Raw genomic sequence first — 12523 nt, 5'->3', positions numbered from 1 at the left:
CGCCTTTGCCTAAGGTTCCAGAAGTGTTTTTAACATGTCAAAAGTGACATAACATCAAATATTCACAACATAACAATGACAAACTGCACCATTAGATATCTATAAAACCCGACAACAATGATGTATCGGCTGTCAACAATTGTAGACAAATGTGAAAATAACATGTAGCATATTTTCTCGTTTTTTTTACAGTGAAGGCGCAGTCGGACATAAACCGGAGATGTATGCATCACCGTGGCACTATAACGACAGGATAGAAAGACCCACTCCACAGGTAATATCAAGAGCTATGTTCTTGATACAGGATCTTCCTTTATTTACCAAAAACAGGAAACCTTATTAATAATATGTGAATTACAGAAATCTTGACACAGCCAAAAATACAAAGCAAGTAAATATAATGACCTCTCTCTCGTGCCAATATCTAATTACCAGTTGACTGCACCATGTAAAATAATTGTCCTAACTCGTAAAATAGTATATATTACATATGGTAAGTATTTTGAACTTTTACAATCTCCCCATCACAACCACAAATGTTCTATTCCATAGAATATTCTTTTTAATTATCCCCTTATCTTTTGTGCTGTTGGAAGAAGGTGAACCATTTAATCCAACGTTTATCCAGAATAGCAAGCATTTAGTACCTGTCAACGTTTCCGTTTGCTTTCAAATGGGGTTGAAACTGTTGTTCATTTGAAGTTACAGAGACCAAGTCCAAGACCAACAAGGCGAAGAGGAAGCAAAGATGACGTTCTGTTTGACTATCACGACGAGACGTCATCGGAGGACCAGAGTACGGGGGTCCACACGGTCACCAAGAACTTCGGGGAGAAGTTTAGCACGATAGGGTCAGACTACTACAGCCGGCAGTCTTCAACAACACACAGCCTGGCGTCACTTTCACTAGATGATGAAGACGATGAGGAGGACAGAAGATGGAGAAGGTACTTGGATTTGGATACTTGGATACTTCATTAAGTCTATGAGCTACGTATACCTTACATAAATTTGTAAGTAGCTACTCTTCATGAACATAGAAAATGGACATATAAAGTAGCTACTCTTCATGAATATATAAAATGGACATATAAAGTAGCTATTCTTTCTGAACATAGAAAATGGACATATAAAGTAGCTATTCTTTCTGAACATAGAAAATGGACATATAAAGTAGCTATTCTTTCTGAACATAGAAAATGGACATATAAAGTAGCTGTTCTTTCTGAACATAGAAAATGGACATATAAAATAGCTATTCTTTCTGAACATAGAAAATGGACATATAAAGTAGCTATTCTTTCTGAACATATAAAATGGACATATAAAGTAGCTATTCTCTCTGAACATAGAAAATGGACATGCAAATTACGAGTTATACAACAATTATTTACAACGAGGAAGACAGAAGATTGAGAAGGTACCACGAGCATGGTTTCGATACTTGGATACTTTACCATGTCCATTATTTTATAGCTAGCATTCATAAGTAGCTAATTCTTCTGGACATAAACATGGACATACTTAAGTACGTAAAAGTTATAAAACTGATATTTACAGACTATAATCTAACTACTGATTAGTTATACATAAGAAAAGCAGTCATACATTTCAGGTAGCGTCCACTGTCATCAGTGACACTCTCCAGTCTGATAAAAATGAATATCGTTTAGCGCTTTATTTAGGTTTACTTTAATATTAACACTTTGTATGTCCCTGTAGTAAATAATTGAACGTAATAAGCCGTCAATATATACTTTGCATTGATGTTCTTATGTAGGCCGCATGCCATCGTTTAGATGCAGTCAAATCATATTTGTTTGACATTTCACAGACCCACCCATCCACTCCATTTTGATTTAGCCAAACGTAAATGGGTTTGCTAACTCGTCTGGTGTGTTTTTGTGCTGGAGCATATAGAAATTCTGCAAATCATTCATCCACGGTTTGTCTTACTGTCATTAATGAAAATCGACAACTTAAATCGGTATGAATTTCTAGCTATGAGTGAACTTCATGATAACGTGTTGCTTTCTTGTTATTTCAGATGGAAAGTGGATCCTAAAACATTTGAAGCGGTAAGCAGTTTTTATCTTAATCTACATATCTTAGTTTCCTGTGAATAATGTGTGCTGGCTACTATATCTATCCACGCCATACCTTCCCATATTTGTATTGATTGGTAAGACGTCAATTTCTTTAAGAATGTAGTGGCATCTTAGCCATCTACATGTATACACTACAACAGTAGTTGCATCTACATGTATAAACTACAGTAGTGATCTCTACATGTATACAAGTACACACTATGTAGATAGATATCAGAAGTTAAAGATAGATCTGTCCGTAGACAGGATGCCAAGGTGTTTATGTGCATTCCTGAGCAGTGAAATGCCTTGGGCCACCAATTAACGTTGTCAGACCGTCCTGCCCCGCCTTTTGTGTTATCACGCGAAATATCGGCATTTTGGAGTCGACATTTCTGACTAAACTGTCCGTAAAAGATAAGAAGATATGAACCTAAGATATTTTCACATTGTCACGACTGCAGTAGAATTAAGAAATATTGTAATTTGATAGCCTTTTCTGCTTTTTGATGTACGTCAAACCTCTACGGATGTTTCCATTTCTAATACGTGAATCACCATCAGTTCAATGACCACACTGTTGTGTGACAGCAACATGTCATGAGTTATATTCTTCAGATATTCTGCAACGTTAACCTATGACATATTGTGCCTCTGGCTTCTTAAAGTTCCACCATTCTTCTTTAAACACGAATGAACGGTCGGTACAACAAAAGGACAAACAGTGACCCCCCAGTAATCATTTCCACTAGCTACGGTCTTCATCAGTACCTTTTGTAATTCAAAATGACCTCTGTGAGTTTGATAGAACAGTTTCTTGGCAATTTGGTAAGAGAGGCTGTACAATTTCAGACAGTTTGAGCATATGTATAGTCGAGTTAAGTGGTAAAAGTGGCAAAACAAACAATGTATATGTAGATATAGATCCAGCTGTAAGTTTTTTTCTGCACGTAGACTCGTTCACACTTTAATGACTATATCCGGAGAGACGAGAAATTTTAGGTGGCCTCAAGCAAAAGAAAATTAGTGACATTGAAATAGATCTGTGAGCAACAACAAAGTTTGAGATCAGCCTCCTTTGTTCGTCCAATTTATTGCTTGTTGAATAGGAATATTGTTGAAACGATGTTAAGCTTTGTCTTTTTTATTGATGTATTCAGAGAGAGCCAGACACCGACAGTGTTGCAACAGACAGTTCTTGGACAGCGGTTTGGATAAACACTGACAAACAATCTGCGGCAAGACCCAAACGAGAAAAGTAAGTAAAATATGCTTCATCATATTTAGCATTCACCTGATATGTGCACAGTACAAAAGACAGTTCGTTCAGTTGACCTACACTTAGTGCTTCGCTAATGCCCCCCTTCCACTAGGACGGCGCTCTCGCCGTGCTCTTTCTGCGACCTAAAATTTGACAGATCTCTCAACGAATTCTATGGAAAAGAAACGAATCTTTTCTCAGTTTCTGTGTTTTGTTGTCTTTTCAGTCATACTTCTACATTTTGTATGATATACTCAGTGTGAAAGCGAAGGTTACAATATCTTATTTAGGTCGCAGTGAGAGCGCAGCGCGATCGCCGTCTAGTGGAAAGGGGACCTTTACTATATTTAACACTTACCTGAATATAGCTTTAGACGTGAAATTTACATTTCGACAAAACATGTACAAACTTATGCGTTGAATTTGTACTCTTCCTTCCTTCAATTTACTTTCAGTGGTTTAAAACTCATACCACTATTGCATTTTCACAGTGTAATGAAATAGAAGCAATTACTTAATACATGTCCATAAAACGCAGAGTCCCGAAGAAATGTGCCCTTTGTTTTAAGTTTGTAGAACATAAAGTTGTGTTTTTGTAGTATTCAGGCTTTAACACTATAATTACAGGCTAGCGTGCATGTCACACCACACCCAAACTGTGGTATGTTACCATTACTGAAAGTCTGTTTACAGAGAAGCATCTCCAGTAAGCAAATTACTAGTAGCACACTGTTACGTAGTTCCCTGTACCAAAAGCTAGTAGCTTCAGTCGCAAGGGTATAATTTTTGAAAACCTTTGAAGATTGCACCAAATTTTGATCTGCTTATCTATTATGATAATCATTCTTTGTCACTTTTCTTGTAAGTACGCGTATGCGGCTTTAATTAGGTGTAATCATCTTGTTATACTGTACACTAGGTGCCTTGTGCTTACAACTTCATAATCTCTGCATTGTTGTCAAGAAAATGTAGAAAGATCAAGCCATATCCTTTTCCACGGGGATACTGGTGGGACATATTAGCAGGGCTTAATCATTACTGTGTGCCAGATATTAGTAGGTCTCTATACATAATGGTAAGTGTGTGTACAGACAATGACTAGAGATACTGATGGCTGAAACAGACAAAGCCTACCCTGGGGTTATGTAGGTTGTACAAACATATACTGGAGTGTTTTAAACGGAATTTCGTGGGCGAGGAATGTTTTACATTTATGAGTAGTGTTGTGCCATGTCGTACCCACCACGAATAAGATGATTGTATATTTACCTCCCACGATGTGCATTCCTCCATGGTCCATTATGAAAGAACTTTATTGCACGACAATTGTACACCATACAATATATTGCAGCAACTACGCGTATCGCATAAAGTACAAAGTAGAGGTATAGAAATCATTATAACAATAAGAGCTAACATAAGTCTTCCATATAGTTTTACAGTCAAGTAGGGCTAATGATGAGTTATGGAATTCTTTCGAATACCATAGGATTTTTCATATATTTGCCTATTTTTTAAATGATGGGAGTTGTAGTATCTAAAGATACATGCAAACCTTTCTTAGGACCAAGTCCCTTGAAATCTGTTGTTGTACTGGATTTGATAAATCTGAATATCTCATAGTAGTGGTAGTACAGCTTATCTACAACATTCCATTATTAACTCTATTGCAAAAGAAGGGCATCGTTAAGGTCTCATTGATGTATTACTCCGCGAGTGGGTACTAAAAGAGATCCGAGCCAAAAATGAACGGCTGCACGGACGCATGTTTTTAGCGGTGAGAAATTCCCTTTTAGCCAGCGGAACTGATCTCAAAATTTTAGATTGGTGAAAGCTTATTTGTAACTGAAGAAATTAGCAGGTAAAGTTTTGCAGCCGCGCGCTAGGTCGGAGGTACACAGTCGTGGGTTCTGAGTGGTGCGGTTGTACACTAGCAGCGAAAAAGTGCCTTTTGTGGGGATTGACTAATCGTAGTTTGTAATTGCTATAAAAAAAGTTCCTATGTATAGTTTACGTTGGCAATTTTTTCCCACGATATAGGGTAAATGTGCTCGACACAGAATGAAAAATCACGTAGCTTCATTATAAACGCGCCCATTTAAACCACGAATTATAACATAGAAGTCTATGGGAAGAAGAAACTCATCAATGAGACCTTAAAAGTGAAAAGGATTCACTTGATACAAACATGCTAACCATCTCCTGCCACTGTGGTTCATGTTCTCGGTTCTTTTGTTATCTTCTAATATTTTCATGGGCAAATGAATGTGGTTCTATTCAATGTTTCAATTATTAAGTTCATTGCCACCAAAAAATATAACATTGTTTCTTATTGCCTTGCAGCTGGAATCACTATAAATCACCTGAGTCAGTGGTGGCAGACTTGAAGCACAAAAACAGATCTTGTAAGTATCATTACAATTTATGCGTTAAACCAAGAAAAAAAAACGAAACATGAACGTCTAGGATTCAAGCTATGTAATTGTGGGAAGGTAGCCATTGTTTAGGTGTAAGATGATGGCACGGAATACAACTCAATGATGTTAAATGGCGATGCAGCTTTCGTTGAACCGTCGCAACCATGTATCCCTTGGAAGCAAGACTATAATTTCGGCATCGCATACAGTCCAAAATTGTAGAACCATTGCCGAACTGCACTCTCAGACAAACGCTGTGAAAATATGACCTTTTGGTTACTTGACCTCTGACCTTTAGGTCTTCAGGCTTACTGATTCGAACGAACACTTGGCGCGTCATACCTCGGGCGATATGCAAATGGAGCAATCATGTAAAAAGATTTAATGAACACCTGTGACCCTTGAAGTGAATGAACTTCGAGAAGAATGACACAAACTCTCCTCTTCATTTTTATCGTTTGACAAGTCCCATTGTTTTCTTAACCTTGTGCTCATCAACAATGGTGATACTCTAACAAGTTGTTCATCTACTACAAAGAAACATGCCGTATATAATCTTCACTTCTCGAACTCTTATTATTCAATAACAAAAAACAAGCAATGGTGATGCACAAACAAAGACAACTAACCAAGTTTCAGTTGGCATAAACAAACATCAATGAAGAAAATAAACACCCATTTTGTAAATCTACCAAAAAATGGCCCTCAATAAGAAATTGATAAATAAAAAATCGTTGATACCGTATCATACATGACAAAAAAGTTATCTAAGCCTTAAGATGGAGTTTCTAACTTATAGCTAATGCGTTTAAACAAAGAACAAAATATGAAACATAAACGTTGTTTTAGATTCTTACTATGAACTTGTGGGAAGGTAGCCATTGCTTAGGTGTAAGATTACTGCACGTACAATAATTACTCCATACAAATATTTGTCTAGATTTTACAACGCCAAGGGCCCAGGAAAAGTTGTCATCTTAGGCGACTCTATGATTAAACACTTGAAGGGAAATAAACTGTCAAGATTTAACAATGTCAAGTGTTTCACCCATCGCGGTGCTCGAATCGAAGAATTGCTTGCTCCGGCGCGTAAAATCTTGCAAGAAGAAAAACCTTCCACAGTGATCGTACACGCCGGCACAAACAACAACAATGACCCAGAGCACGTAATCATCAACAAAACCCATCACCTGGCAACGACACTCCAACAGGCAGGTGTGGCAAGGATTGCACTCTCTGGAATAATTGGGAGAGCCAATGGGGATAGCGAACGGACATGCCGCATCAATCTGGGCGTGGCGCAGGTATGCAGGAACAATGGCTGGCAGTACATAGACAACAACAACATCGGTCCGCACTATCTCAGCTCGGATGGCGTACACCTCAACAGGAGTGGAACAATTCTGCTCGCAAAGAACATGATCGCCTATTTGAGAGGTGACCGACAAGGGAGAACGCGTATAGGAACATCCTATGCTGACGCTTTGAGCATTCCACCAACGTCAACTCAGGATTTTCACAGACGAGGGATCCCGCCGAGCAGATGGAAACACAGAACTGCGGAACAGATACGGCTCTTGAGACTAGCAGAGAGACTGTAATACCAGATTTTACTTCTTGTAGTGACAAGACTCAGGACACAATACCTACAACTTTATTTGATCATGACAGAAATATCAAAGTTACCTCATGGAATGTGCATGGTCTCAAAAGTAAACTTCATGATGAAGACTTTGAAAACTTCCTAAAAGAATGTGATATTGTAGGTCTACAAGAGACATGGGGTAACGACAATGACGACTTCTCAGTTGATGGTTTTGTTGTTTATACGAGTAACAGAATTAAAAGTAAAAGAGCCATTAGAAATTCGGGGGGCATTGCCTTATATGTCAGGGAAGAAATTAAAGAAGGGGTTACTTGCCTTCCCAGCAACTCTAACAACATAATCTGGTGCGCGTAAAAACAGGACTTCCTTCAACGGAGGTGAGCTTATTGATCGGTACGGTGTACGTTTCTCCGGCGGGATCACCCGCTCATGAGATAGAGGACGTTTTCCAAATTGTAGAAACTGAATTGTCACAGTACGTTGCGAAACTAGATGATTGTGATTATATGATAATGGGAGATTTCAATGCACGAACTGGGAATTTACACGACTATGTTGATGAAAAAGATGATGATGATATGTTCGTCCCTCTCCCAACAAATTACCCATCTGACTCAGCTATACCCCAGAGGACGTCTCAAGATACACATATAAACAGTTTTGGACTGAACTTGATTAATTTATGTAGGGCTACAAATTTGAGGATTGTGAATGGCCGGCTGTTTGCCGACAAAGATATAGGCAGTTTTACATGTTTTCAAACTCATACACAGTCCACACAGGGAAGTCCGGGAAAAAGTGTGGTAGACTATCTGTTAGTGAAAGATACTATGCTTGAAAAGATTACAGATTTTAGGGTAGAAACCAAAATAGAGTCAGACCATTTACCACTTGTTTTTACAATACCGACCGGAAACCGTCTTCCACCCAAGACAGAAGCCAGTCCCGACTCAGACACCATCTCATCAACCCGTTATAAGTGGAACCATGACAGAGCAGAAGAGTTTAGAAGCACACTGCAGGGGCAAACTGTACAGACGCTTTTGAGAGAAATAGAATCAGACTTGGAAATAAACGAAATAGATCTAGCTGTCGAAAAAATCAGCCTAACATTGGAAACGGCGGCAGCGAGCATGAAAATTACTAACTCAGTTAAGTCAGGGAAACAGTCGGTATCCAACAAGAAATGCTGGTTTGATAAGGACTGTAAACGAACTAAACATGAAGCGAGTAAAAGGCTACATAAGTATAGACGGGAACGAAGCGAACAGAATTGGAAGGTTTTTAAACAAGCTAAGATGGAGTACAAAGCTTTGGTCAAGGCAAAACGTAGAGCCCACGCAGCGAAGCTTAGAACACAATTAAAAAATTTACACAGGGACCCTAAAGAATTTTGGACGCTTGTAAGGAGCAAAAGGATAAGTACGATAGGTAATATAAGTGCCCAGGAATTTGCAAATTTTTTCGAGGAACTCTATGCTGGAGGGGTAGAAAGTAGTTCTGATGAGGAAGATATAAACTTCTCGGAACCGCTAGAGAGTTTTTCACACGACACGGGTTATGCTAATGACAATCTGGATAAGGAAATAACGGAGGAAGAGATCATCCACTGCGTTAGGAATCTAAAACCGGGAAAATCACCAGGCTTAGATAAACTGATACCAGAATTCTTTCGTGAGAGCATTTCGATTTTATCGCCTTATCTTAAAACATTATTCAACAAGTGTTTTGACTTAGGTGTTTTTCCAAAGAAATGGACTGTCGGTATAATACACCCACTGTTCAAATCAGGATTGAAGGACAAAGTGAATAACTACAGAAGTATAACTTTACTTTCAGTCTTCGGTAAGATTTTCCTGTCAGTACTAGAAAAACGGATAAACAACTGGATGCAGGAAGAAGAGAAGCTTACTGAATCTCAAATGGGTTTTAGGAAGAATTATGGGGTAATGGATAACCTGTTCTGCTTAAACGCTTTAACACAAAAGTACCTAACAAGACCAAAAGGACGCTTCTACGTCGCATTCGTCGACTTTTCTAAAGCATTTGACAGTATTCATCGAGCACACATGTGGTTTAAGCTAGTACGGGGAGGTATAAGTAAGAAGATTTCCTGTATAATTCAAGCAGTATACGAGGATGTAAAATCTTGTGTTAGAGTCAAAGAAGAATTGAGTGAGACCTTCAGTTGCCATAGGGGGGTAAGACAGGGATGTATTCTATCCCCTTTTTTATTTGCATTTTATATAAGCGACTTAGATAATCATCTGGAACAGAATGGATGTAGAGGAATTCAGGTTGGTGATACTGAAATTTTAAGTCTAATGTTTGCAGATGATCTCGCACTTTGCTCAGACTCAGTGGTGGGCCTACAGCGGGTTTTGAATGCCCTTAATTCCTATTGCGATAGATGGAAATTAGCAGTAAATCTGGCGAAGACGAAGGTCATGGTCTTTAGAAAGGGAGGTAAATTGCGGAAAAGTGAAAAGTGGTTCTATGCAGGAAGCAGGGTAGAAGTGGTGAATACGTATAAATATCTAGGGATAACCGTATCTTCAAGTGGCAGATGGTTTAGGGCGCAGGAAACGTTAGCTGGACAGGCGTCCAAGGCCTTGTTCATAATGAAAAAGAATATTGCCAAGTTTGGTACGTTGTCTCCAGATTTGATGTTTAAAATGTTCGACACTCTTATTCTTCCAATTATGATGTATTGCTGTGAACTATGGGGTTTCCATAGTGCCAATCAACTGGAAGTACTACACAATAAATTTTGTAAGTCTTATCTAGGGGTCGGGCAGTCCACACCTAATGCGGCAGTGAGGGGTGAACTCGGGAGACACCCCCTCAGTGTCCTGAGAAAAATTAGAATTATAAAGTTTTGGTTGAAATTACTAGAAATGAATGACAATAGGTACTCAAAGAAACGTTATACAATGTTGTATGAACTAGATAATGTAGGCAGGGGAAATTGGATAAGTAACGTGCGTGATTTATTGTTCAGTCTAGGATTAAGGGAAGCATGGTACAACCAAAGCATAGGTGATAAAAACGCATTCATTGAAATTTTCAAGAAACGAATAGAGATTCAGGCTATTACACTTTGGAAAAACGAAATCTCCACCAGTAGCCGTCTTACTACCTACAGTATGATAAAGAGCGGTTTCTCGGCTGAAAACTACCTAAAATTGCTAAATAACTCCGAACAAGCAAAAGCGATAGCGCGAATAAGATGTTCAGCGCATCAGCTTAACATAGAAAAGGGTAGACACACAAAAACGGACAAACGGGAAAGAGTGTGCCAGTTGTGTTCTCTTGACCTGGTAGAAGACGAATACCATTTTGTTTTAGAATGCCCGTTTTTGAATGCACTGAGAAAAAGGTATATTCCACCTTACTATTCCAAACACCCAAACCCGCACAAGTTCATTGAAATAATAAACTGCCCTACTTCACACATCTCCAGACAATTGGCAAAATTTATCCAGTTAGCAACTGTTGTTAGAGAAAAGCAGCTGATGAGGGCTCCGTGATTGTTTGCCTTTATGTGCGTTGTTGTTGTATATATTGTTTTTATTATTGTTTCTCATGTTGTTTCCGTCTGTCATTATGGTACTTTTAATATTGTTACTCTTATGGTTTCTTTTTCATTGTGATTGTTATATTTTATGTTTATGATATATGCTACGGCCGCGTGGCGCGTTGGTCACCCGATCCCTCGATCTCGGAAGTTAAGCAACGCGACGGTCCGGACAGTGCTTGGATGGGGGACCAACCAAGGACGTCCGGATTGCTGTAGCCTCACGAAGTTTCCACGAAATCGTCTTCCGGGAGGGACGTAAAACGGGGGTCCCGTGCTCGAGGAGGTGCCTCGACCACGTTAAACAGCCTCATTACTCATACTGGGTACCTACTGGCTGGCAAAATACACCAGATGATTATTATTATTATTATTATGATATTGCTATGGACATTTGTTGTCTTAAAGCAAATAAATAAAGTTCAAAGTTCAAAGTACTTCTGGTAAAATGATACAATCGTTTTAATTACAAGGACTGGAACTGAAACTTCTTTCTAATACTTTCTTTACAGCAGCGCTGGATAAGAGTTATTCAGCAAAAGAAGTGGCGAAGTGGATGAAGAAACACGGCTTCAGCAGGTCCAGTATCGATGCCTTCCAGGGTCTGGACGCTGACCGCCTCCACGGACTGACCAAGAGGGAGATGGAAATCGTTTGTCCAGAGGAGGGTGCCAGATTGTACAACCTCATAGCGGGGTGATGAACTGACCAGAAAAAAAAAGCATTTTATTGGTTTAAGTCTTCATGACCAGAAAAAGAGAAATTATTTTATTGATTGAACGGCAAGTGTTATCAATGACTTTTGGAAGACTGCTTTTAGATTTTGTACGTTGTCTAAATTTTCCCTTTTAACCTAACAGACAATCAGTATAGATCGTGTTTATCACTCAGTGATTGAGTGGTGAATACATTTAAGTTAAATGGCAATCGTGCTAATCTTTTGAAGTCAGGATTTTAACAACAATGAAAAAAGTAAAGAAGTTATTAGATGTCTCTAACAGTTGAAGGGGACAAATCTTAGCAACCTCGTACGAGCATTTTTGCTGCATTTTTCTGCCCACATTCTACAACATCAGACAAGCAAATGGTTCCTGGAGTAAATGACACGTATGTAAATGAATATTGGTAATATGCAAATTTTATATTGCTTAGTACATGTAGTCATTACTGTGATATATGAAGAGAGCTGCAAATGACATATTATTGTAAATCTTTGATGTCAATCCTGAGTACACATCATTTGATGGTGGTACGACTATTCTTAGCTTGTACATCGATTGTTTTGTAACACAAACCAAAAAGTGTGCATTGTTACATAAGTTCTCTAAAGGCTGTACAGGTTATCTAGATAGCAAATTCTTGTAATTTCTAATATTCATTATCAGAGTATCAAAATATTGTAAATTGTGGCCATATTGGTCGGTTTGGAGATTCAGCAAATGCAAGAGATAATGTTTCTTTTCTACCAAGAAACGATAAGAAATGGTTACAAACAAAAAGTGGAAAAATCACGGTTTTCTAGTTTGTCTGCTCCCTTCATGCTACGTATTCAAATGTATTTGCATGTTGGAATCA

At 38.6% G+C, this 12523-nt stretch overlaps 1 protein-coding gene across 4 annotated transcripts in view; it reads left to right on the top strand.

Moving 5' to 3' along the window:
- The window catches only part of LOC118406708 (epidermal growth factor receptor kinase substrate 8-like protein 3), a 28085-nt gene extending 16386 nt beyond the window's left edge, over positions 1–11699 (top strand). For 3 of the 4 annotated variants that reach the window (XM_035806970.1, XM_035806971.1, XM_035806968.1), the window contains exons 3-8: positions 193–274; positions 703–947; positions 2048–2078; positions 3248–3345; positions 5692–5753; positions 11461–11699. In XM_035806970.1, coding sequence (XP_035662863.1) covers positions 193–274; positions 703–947; positions 2048–2078; positions 3248–3345; positions 5692–5753; positions 11461–11648 — 706 coding nt within the window. In that variant the 3' untranslated portion in view covers positions 11649–11699. The remainder of the gene's footprint in view (positions 1–192; positions 275–702; positions 948–2047; positions 2079–3247; positions 3346–5691; positions 5754–11460) is intronic. The other variant, XM_035806969.1, reaches the window with a different exon arrangement.
- The last annotated feature ends 824 nt before the right edge of the window (positions 11700–12523 follow it).

Source organism: Branchiostoma floridae, chromosome 19 (genome assembly GCF_000003815.2).
Source record: "Branchiostoma floridae strain S238N-H82 chromosome 19, Bfl_VNyyK, whole genome shotgun sequence".
Lineage (NCBI taxonomy): Eukaryota > Metazoa > Chordata > Leptocardii > Amphioxiformes > Branchiostomatidae > Branchiostoma > Branchiostoma floridae.
This window is presented reverse-complemented; position numbering and strand designations above follow the sequence as displayed.